This window comes from Physcomitrium patens, chromosome 16 (genome assembly GCF_059467195.1).
Source record: "Physcomitrium patens ecotype Gransden chromosome 16, ASM5946719v1, whole genome shotgun sequence".
Lineage (NCBI taxonomy): Eukaryota > Viridiplantae > Streptophyta > Bryopsida > Funariales > Funariaceae > Physcomitrium > Physcomitrium patens.
In genome coordinates this window covers 221,358-230,884 of record NC_143425.1, presented here as the reverse complement: position 1 = coordinate 230,884, position 9,527 = coordinate 221,358, and the positions used below count along the sequence as shown (strand labels likewise).

At 43.4% G+C, this 9,527-nt stretch overlaps 2 protein-coding genes across 3 annotated transcripts; one reads left to right on the top strand and one right to left on the bottom strand.

The window, feature by feature from the left end:
- The first annotated feature begins 474 nt into the window (after positions 1-474).
- Positions 475-3,496, top strand: LOC112293527 (uncharacterized). The gene is made up of 7 exons (XM_024543040.3): positions 475-922; positions 1,302-1,481; positions 1,714-1,874; positions 1,999-2,166; positions 2,363-2,470; positions 2,566-2,664; positions 2,780-3,496. Exons 1-7 carry the CDS (start codon positions 613-615, stop codon positions 3,029-3,031), a joined length of 1,278 nt encoding a protein of 425 aa, XP_024398808.1. The 5' UTR covers positions 475-612; the 3' UTR covers positions 3,032-3,496.
- Positions 3,497-4,268: 772 nt separating this feature from the next.
- LOC112293528 (damage-control phosphatase At2g17340) lies at positions 4,269-9,091 on the bottom strand. Of its 2 annotated transcripts, none has more exons than XM_024543041.3 (13): positions 8,903-9,091; positions 8,222-8,515; positions 7,663-7,728; positions 7,263-7,329; positions 6,991-7,059; positions 6,703-6,843; positions 6,413-6,541; positions 6,019-6,105; positions 5,633-5,707; positions 5,251-5,340; positions 5,080-5,157; positions 4,788-4,850; positions 4,269-4,603 (listed from the first exon to the last, which is right to left on the bottom strand). In XM_024543041.3, exons 2-13 carry the CDS (start codon positions 8,389-8,391, stop codon positions 4,523-4,525), a joined length of 1,116 nt encoding a protein of 371 aa, XP_024398809.1. In that variant the 5' UTR covers positions 8,392-8,515; positions 8,903-9,091; the 3' UTR covers positions 4,269-4,522. The 2 variants fall into 2 exon arrangements, with proteins under 2 accessions (XP_024398809.1, XP_090112767.1); XM_090256641.1 differs by having other exon boundaries at positions 8,791-8,907.
- Positions 9,092-9,527: the final 436 nt, after the last annotated feature.

Below are 9,527 nucleotides of genomic sequence, written 5' to 3'. Positions count from 1 at the left end.
GTGAAAAGTTTAGGCAGCAGAAAACGGAGAGAGGGGGGACAAAACGAGGAGGAAGAAGGTGGAGAAAGGCAGAGAGAGAGAGCGGGGGGGGGGGGGGGGGGGATATTCAAGTGGCAACTTATATGTCCTGGGCGGGGGTGACACTGGGAGGAACAAGACACCGAGACGAGGCGACTCCGCGAGAGAGGACGACGACGTCGGCGCATCGCCAAGTGGAGCGAGCATACAATGCAATAGTGCCCGGCAAGAGTGCCGGGCATCACAAGGACGGCCTCCAAGTACCTATCCATGGAATATGCGCCCGGCATCGTCCCAGCTCTCGGAGCCAATTTGGTCCTCGACGACAACAGGGAATCTATCTTTCGGGTCCACCAAGCACTGCTGCACTCCACCATGTCGTCGTCAACCTCGCGGTCTCCTCCGCAACCCTCTCATATACTTCGCTCTTCCTGCAGCACTTTATCCTCCCCTCTCCCACTGGCTTCTGTTGCGACTTGTCCCTTGCTTCTCTTCTTGCATGCCCTCCCGGACTTCTATATACCCCCCCCCCCCCCCTCCCCCCACCTCTTTGTTCTTATCACGATCATTTCCTCCTCCTACTAGAGTGGTGTCATGAAGGGCATGGGAATGGAGTCCGACGCCGCTAGCGTCAATTACGAGCTCCAACGTCTCCGCAGGAGTGTGCGCACGGCCAAGCTCCTAACGCTGCTTCTCGCGTTCATTGTGTTGGCCCTCTTTATCGCCATCGCTGCCGTCGGGGTCAGTCAGGCTAAAAAAATCAGTAACTTGAATAGTCTCGCCCATGCTCAGTCCGTCATCCTTGGCTCCGGTCAGTCCAGTCTTCGTAACAAGGCTGATGTCACTTACGGTGGAAGCTTGTTCCGCGGCAGTGGATTCTGGGCCACCAAGCTTCCTCTTCCTGGTAATTGCATCGCATACTCCTCTCCCCTCTCCTCTCTGGTGTCCCTATATATTTCATTTAGTGTTGTACTTGTCCTGAATTCCCTTATTGATCACGTTATAATTAATTATAGTCGTGGAGGATAGCCGGCGCAAAAAAGCTTTCACGTGCGAATCGCTGTCGTCCACAGTGCGATAAATTGCACCCCTTCACTTGCTGGTTGTAGCGTGGTCACTCTAGTGACCTTCCAGTTGTACGTGAGTTTGATTTCTGTACAATTCAATATCATTGCAGTAGGTTCCAACAAAAGTACCGCCTCTTCACGTTGTCTACTATTTACGGCGTGAAAAGTTTTTAATGTTTCGAAAGTGTATGTGACATCTGTGCTATGGACTAGCAGGGCCGTTGGCGGATCATTCTTCGGTGGGTGTAAACGAATCGGTTTACATCTTGGGTGGACAAGATAAAAATGGTACCGTGCTGGATCAAGTGCTCAAGTACGATCCTGTGTTGCACACTTACACCCAGATGGCTAAGATGCCTGGCCCCCGATATCGCATGGGAGTTACTCTTCTTGATAGTAAGTTGTCTTGTTTGCTTCCCAGGAAAAAAAATCTCTTGCTGCAATTAAGTGTTTTTAGTTGGTCTACAATCATAAGTTGATAGGATTAGCACTAGTAATGCAACATGCAATTGTGATTTGCTATATTGAAGTGTAGGAATAGATTTCCCCAAAATTGAGATTTTCTACACATTGCAATGAAACCTGCCCATTATGAGGAGTGCTTAACAGGTGGGCCATGGTGTTCCAGACGGCAAGCAAGATACCATATATGTGGTAGGAGGAAGATTAAATGAGAATGTTACAGTGAGGGACTTGTACGTTTACAACATCCCCACGAATACATGGACTGTCGCTCCGGCCGCTCCAATCAATGCGAGTGACAACTGTGCTGGAAGTGTTGGCGGCAAGGTAGATAGACTCAGAAGCATAAGCCACGTTTCTTTTCGCTGTTACAACTTGATGAAAAAGGGAATTGATAACTTGGTCACTAGAGTGTGTCTAATCATTTTAAGGTTCTGCTGCATACATACAGGTTTATCTAATTGGTGGCTACGACGTCGATTACAAGATTCCTCCTGCAAACTACGAGTATGATCCTGCGAAAAATACGTGGACCCAAAAGCCTGATATGCCAACCCCGAGGGGTGACCTCATGTGTGTCAACTTCATGGGTGAAGTATACGCTTTGGGAGGATATTATGTAAGTGAATCTAGTGTGTTTTACTTCTTCGATTGGATCAAGTTGTATTTTAGCAGTTGCGACGAAGAATGTCACTGTATGATTGATCAAATTATGAGAATGGTTTTGGCACAGTGAAATCAACAGCAAGGTAGAGGCTTATGGATCGAGTCACTGGCAAGCATCTAACATTCTCACGGTGACACTTTGTTCTCAGGATCCTAACTTTGCTGCCAACGCATTCTCAGACAAAGTGGAATCGTTCAATCCGGCTACGAATAAGTGGACCATAAGGCCCCACATGTTGACCCCCCGAGGAGATGCGGTATGTTAAGTGATAGAATGCTCATCATCTGGTTTAGCTATGCACTGTAAGAGGAAGATTCAAACCGTTTATCATAAATTTGTGTGCTTGAGCAGGGTGCAACAGTCCTTCCTGGAAATAGGATCATGGTTATTGGCGGAGAAGGGCACTACAGGAACAATGAACAGTACAAGTATCCGAAGCATGTTAATGAGGTACTTTTATCTACCACATTCTCTAAAAGCTCATTTCTGACTTAATTCATTTCGTTGAGATTATTTTGGCCAGTTACCTGTCATGTCAATAAAGCCTAAATCACGGGGGCTGCAGGTTTACTACGCGGACGACGGAATATGGGTGCAAAAAGCTTTCATCCCAACAGCCCGTTTTCGCACTACGGCAGCATCTTCGGGTGGACTGGCTTATGTTTTTGGGGGATCGGACCTGTGTATCGACATGAAAACGTGTCCATCACTGAACACAAATGAGGTGTTTCTGGATGTGGACCATCCTCACGTGTACGTGTACCTTAAAAATCAAGCGTATAACGATTCTCTGCCACAAACGATTTACCCTCTCTAGGTTGGCCCCCTGCTACGATGTCGATATTGTATCGTACTTGTCACGTGTAGTTTAGCTGGTCATGCGTTTCTTGTGACCCTTGACTCCGGCTTGAACATACTATTTCTCGGTTCCAAGTGCCTCTTATTACGTGCGAGAGAACTCGATGGAAGGGCAGGTGGATTTTCTTCGAAGGATGTGAATTTGAAGATTTCGGAGTCGTTAGAGTGATTTCATCTATCAAAACAATAAGCATTACAGTCACTTGTACGGGTTTACGATTGTGGTGTCCTAGTTACCCTAAAACGTTAACCGGTGTCTTGCATTTGGGAGGGGAAGCTCAAGGCCGGAGCTGGGGTTTTCTCTGAACGATGTTGATTCAGAGCTTTCGGGGGAACTAGGACCTTTGCAATAGTAGTGGCACTGCCACTTGTAGTTTTTGTGCATTGACAGTAAAGATTCACACGACTTTTTTTTCTTCTAAAAGGGTGCTTTTCATCTAAAATATATGTAGACTTCTAAATTCACAAATCTGGATACCTATAGACATGCCAGGAGTGATATTAAATCTTCTGGTTCGTCTTCGCAATGGGGTCCCATTTTAACTTGAATGTTGAGGGTAGTTTTGATATAAATCACGAATGCCTACCTCAATTCTAACAGCTTATTACTTGATAATGACTTTTGAAGGGATTGGCATGACAATCAACCACAAGTTGCCCTGACGTGATGTTGATTTCCTCAAGGCATGTAACCGCTCGTTGAACATGAGATAATTCTCATGAGAAGGAAATATCAAGAACCGCAACGTTTGACAAGGTTAACATTCACAAAATAAGGTTTTGAAGAACATTGTCTGCTTCTGAAAGTGGGCATCTTTGCTCTGAAATACATCATAGGACTTGCCCCAACCATTGCACCCAAATTTGAGTAACGTTATTAACAATTACCCCCAAAAGCGAAACATTCACTGTCGAGAATTGACTGACAAATCAAACGACAATTAAGCTAATATTGTATGCTTTCTATTATTCCACCTCAAGGAAGCACGGTAACGTATGTGCCATAACATTATTACACATCTTGGGAGTCTATAAACTAGGTTATTACACAGCCAATTCAAGGTGGTGAGTAAAAATTTATCCTCTACCTACGCATGGTACTGAGGTAGAATATACGGATAATCCAGACTTTAAGCATGATTTTCATCAGGAATCTCTAGTGTGTTCAGGGAGCTCATATTATATACGTGAAAGAATTGAAAGGTGTAAAGAATGATTATTACAATAAATCATATAAAGAAAGAATGGTCATTCAGGTGGACACCAGAACTTATAATAAAATACAACCTTTAAGCTACCAATAATTGATTTTTCGAGGCATCTGCAGTGATCCAGTAACCTTCAACCTCTACAATGACAACTGTATCCAGGGTAAAACAATAACGTCAGGAAGTGGCAGCCTACACGCTTGAGCAAAAACACATTGCTTGAGCTAGAACTGGCAGAGATCCTAGGGGATGGCTTCAGTGAACTTGATAACGCAGTCATAGAGCCGTCCACCAAGAAAGTCGGCCACCTCCTTATGCTTCACCTGAACGTAATCGCAAACCAGCTAATCACCTTAATTGCTATTTTAAATAACTTTAGTTATTTTAAGGTACTTCACAGCGTATTTCCATAAACAAAAGCATGGTTATCTGCACTAAATCTCATCTGCTTGAACGAAGAACTAATTGACTTCGTGTATCTACGTGAAATAAAAAGCAGGTACTTACCATTCCAATGTTCAACGAATCACATTTAAACTGTGCATACAAATTTGTCTCGATACCACGCCCCTGGAAGAAAATGTCTAGTGTGAAATCATGTTCAACAGATCTCACAACTCAATCTTGTATGCTCACTAGATTGAATTGGCACACAACAGGAAGATGAGCTAACTGGCTTCACAAACCATGCACGTTTTCCGTAACACATTTTCTTATCAGACATGTTCATGCACACATGTTTCAACACGATTCGCTGACGCAATGCGAAGGAAAAGATAAGAAATCAGTTATCATTTACCATTCCCTCCATCACAACCAAATCTGCATCTTCTGCTGCATAAGCCAGTTCTGGAGAAATATGAGACAAATCGAGAACCTGGATTAACAAAGATTTTCCATTTTTAGTACTCTCTTTGAGCTGACCGAAGATGCAAACCATGAACCCACTTGAGTGCCAAGACTAACTTACTGGCAAATCGCTTCCAGAATTCAAAACCATAAGATGCTGTGCATCCACGCCGTAAAACGATTCTTTTCCGTCTGACGTCACGTGTTTAGCCTGCAATTATCGAGGGCTTCGTCATAGTATTACATGTAAAAAATGATTTATTTGACATTCATACAATTTGTGTAGTCCATGCAAGCAACAAACATGCCTTAACAAGGCTATTGGGTACAACAAAGACGGCAATCGTGTTCGAAAGTATAAGGTGCGAAGAGAAGTTGTAACATCTATATTTACATCAGCAAATTAGTCAAGTGTCAGCAATTGAAGGTCAGAGGAAGTAGGAAACATGAATGAAGTCGAATATTTTAAAAGGTACTCAGATATTTAAGTCCTACAATCTTACTTTTGAGATAACTTGCACTAGCTCTTCGTACGTAATGTCATTGATGGATGGCATGTCGTTAGCAGCTAACACCACCTGCGGACAATATAGACTCATAATCAGCCCCAGATAAGAAAATTCACAACGAAGTTTCAAGGATAACAATGACCCAATCAAACATTCTACTATAACCCATGAGCTGAAGCATTCTATAATAGAATACCATCACAAATAAAATTCTCTCTAGGTCGCAGTTGTTTTGACCAACTACGCATCGGCAAAATAAGTTGACTCGCCTGAAATGGGAAAGCTAGTCAGTAAAGCAAGTAGAGCCCAGCAAGAATACAGCAACAAACATTAATCGGGACACTTAATAGTCAAGCTATATGTTGGGGCATGTGACAAACCTTTGTTCCTCTTCGAAGAAGCTCCCGTGCAAATGGTAAGACCCCCAACACAACATCAGACCCTGAATTATCCACAAAAATCACTGCCTGCAGCAGGACATGAACATGTGTGTGAGTTGATTGCCCTAAGAATCAAGAAACTGCAAAGAAACGCGCTATGGATAGTCTGAGGACCTTGTCAACCATGCACAAATACACAATCAATAAAAAATGACCTTGCATTTTTAAATGCGACTTCGAATGTACAAGTCGAACACAAGGCTTAAAACCAAAAAGCAAATTGCGAACGCAAAACTTCGGAAATACCTCAAAGGCACATATGCTCAGTGAAAACATGATTAAAAGCAACAATATTCGTGACACATACGTAATTTTAAAATCAGAATATACATACCTTTTTCCAAGGCTTACATATCCATTTTTGTTTAAAAATATCCAGATCATCCAACACCCACGGGCGAGGAAGCAATTTCTCAAAACTGTCCTGAAAATTTGAACCAGTAGACTCAAAGATCTCCGCTAGCTTTCCAACCCACCCAGAGCCACGTATGAAGTCAGTGCATTTCAGCAGAATTGCATCTGCTGAAATCACTAGGCCATTCAATATAGAACAAACCATAAATCCAATTATTTGTCAAAGGATAGCCGAGTAAAAGAACGAAGAAGAACGAAATCAGAGTATACCTGTGCTGCTCCGAGATCAAAGATATTTCCAGAAAACACACCCTTCACAAGATGGTCTATACGAGCTCCTACGTCTTTAATTGCATCAGCCTGGGCAATTACTCCCTCCAGCAACGCTAGAGCCTTTGCATTCTCATCATCCTTTGAATAACAAACACTAAGTCAAGGCATGCAACTAGCACAACGGCAAAAACTGAGCCCAGTTGCATCAGAGAGCAGTAATTGAGGAAATTGATATTTAAGTCGAAGTAACTATTTCACGATAATGCAAATGAGACAAAAGAATACCTTGACCTTCCTGAAAATGTCATAGAATCCTACTTCGCGGAGGACAACATCGCGGAGCCTTGTGAGAAGCTGCTACAAAGAAGCACCTTGTGAACATTCCCAAACTCACAGTAAAAATGAACAATGGACAAGTCGCCACCTTAAAATAACAAGTTAGACAGAGGAAAGAAACAGAGAGAATTGAAGCGGCTTCCATAAATTAGTCGTGAAAAAACCAATACTCTCCTGAGAAAATACCACATAATTTCTGAAAAAAACATTGAAATTCTTACGATGCAATCCGGTGGTCCGCCATGACTCTCTGGATCGGCCAACATATCATCCAAAATTTCTCCATATCTGCAAAGCACCAGAATAAGTAATGATGCCACCGTCTGTAAGAGAATCATCAATGTTTCAAAGATCGGCAGGCATTCGTGAAATATATGCGTCAAAATGAAGTAAACCAAAAGCATCATCTTAGATAAAAGTGGAAGAAAGTGATAATAATATACATCCTACAGTAATTATGCATCTAAATCTAGATTTCAACTATATAAACATGCTGAATATATAATGCAAAAGCAACCTCTAGAAGAACACCACCGATAGTAGAACTGTGAACAGTGTATTCCACAACACACGTAAGGGAACATTTGAAACATTAAAAGGGAGAAAAGATGAATCTCAAACCTCAGGGCAAACTTGGCAGCTTTAGCAGGGGCATCTGTCACAGTCGAATCAAGTTCCGCCTGTTTCCTACAAGCAGAAACAAGAAAATTCAAGTATCGGATTTACGTAGATCAACCTTAACTCAGCTCGAATAGCTGTATTAGAAATGTTTGCTTTGTCGGGGATATCTGTGGACAATACAACGTAACAGCTTGACATGTCTACGATACCATAAAAGAAGAAAATTTGTCACATTAACAAGTTCACAAATCTGCGGAAAATTCACACTTTTTGACAGGACTAGAATTTAGATCCAGGAAAAACTCTTACACAAAAATAAAAATAAAAGTAAATGGGAAAAGGGGGGGGGGGTCAATTTCTACTTACAAGCACTTTAATTATAACTCGATCTAATCTAATCCAAAACATTAAAAATTAACATTCCATTATTCCACTTCTACTAATTAAATCCTAATAATACCTTCAATGCCATTTTGTACATTATCTTTCGAAACTTGATGCAAGGCATAGCTAATATAGATCCAATTGAAAGATTGAAAAAAGGTGAAGGTAAGATTACCTAAAACTTGGAATCGATTTTCGAAACAATTCGATCCATAAAATCTCAGTGGGAGTGGCCTGGTGTGGTTTATCAGAAGGAAATCGCCATGGGATTGTGCACGGTCTGTAGGTATAATCAACCCATTGCTTTAGCAGCGGGAACTCCACTAGTTCGGCCGTGCTTTCCATAGCGGCTTCTGTTAAGTCTGCACTTCGTGTCCTAAAAGCCGCGTCAAAATACGCACTTCGATATGAATCTTGGATTGTTACCAACTAAAGCGTCGCCAAGACTCACGGAGGCCCTTAGCAAATCCTGCAAACATCAAGGTACGGCGTTCAGAGCGCCACAGACACTACAAAGCGGACCGATCCCCAGTCATGGGCCTTTTCAAGACGCAATTCGTCGAATTTCGAATTCGACATCCACTACACAGAGAAAGATTATGACTAGACACCCAATTGAAAACCGCAAGAAAAAACTACAAGACAAAATTCTCAGAAGGTTCTGCTTGACTTGAAACCACATGAATAACTACACAACTAAACAAAGAAGACTAGAAATGGTTCTAGATGTAGGAAGGCACCCACAATCAAAGCTCAGAGAATGAGTGGTAGAAACGAAGGAGATGGGGAGGCGAGGGAGCGACTAAGTATGGAAGATAAAAGAGTGCATAAGGCAACACGAGAAAGGGGAGCTGACCTGAATGAACAGTTTAACTCCAGTGGGAGAAAGGCGGAGAGCATTGCATGCGAATGAGGAGGTGGTGAGAAAATGAATGGCGCAAGCGCTGTGTTAGGACAGTTGGGTGATGAGCAGAGAGAGAGAGGGGGATGGAATTGCGGCAAGCAACGCAGTTGGTTCAATTGGAGTTCTGTTAAGCAGAGTGCAAGGGAAACTTGTGGCAGCAACTCAAGACACCTAATGGTTAGGGCAACCTCGGGTTGCATGGACCCCTCTCCCCCTCCCCTCCCCTCCCCTCGTGCACACATCCATCCGGGCATGGCCCTCCTCAGCCCTGTGCGGGGGAGGTGGCATGGATCTCATGCGTGACGGGCACACGGACTCCGATTCGGCCGAGGGGCGGAAGGGAAGCGAAGGGGGGAGGGAAGGGAAAGGGGAGGAGGGTGGAGCCGAGCAAACAAACAAACTAATGGATGGATGGATGGATGGATGGATGGATGGAAGGGCTGTGAGTGTGCCATTCATTGCCTCTCCTCTCCTCTCCTCTCCCCTCCCTCCTCTTCCCTCTCCGCCTCCCATCCTTGCTCCCCCTCCCACCCTCCGTCGTGCTGCTGTACCTTCCGCTGCTTTCGCATCAGCATCA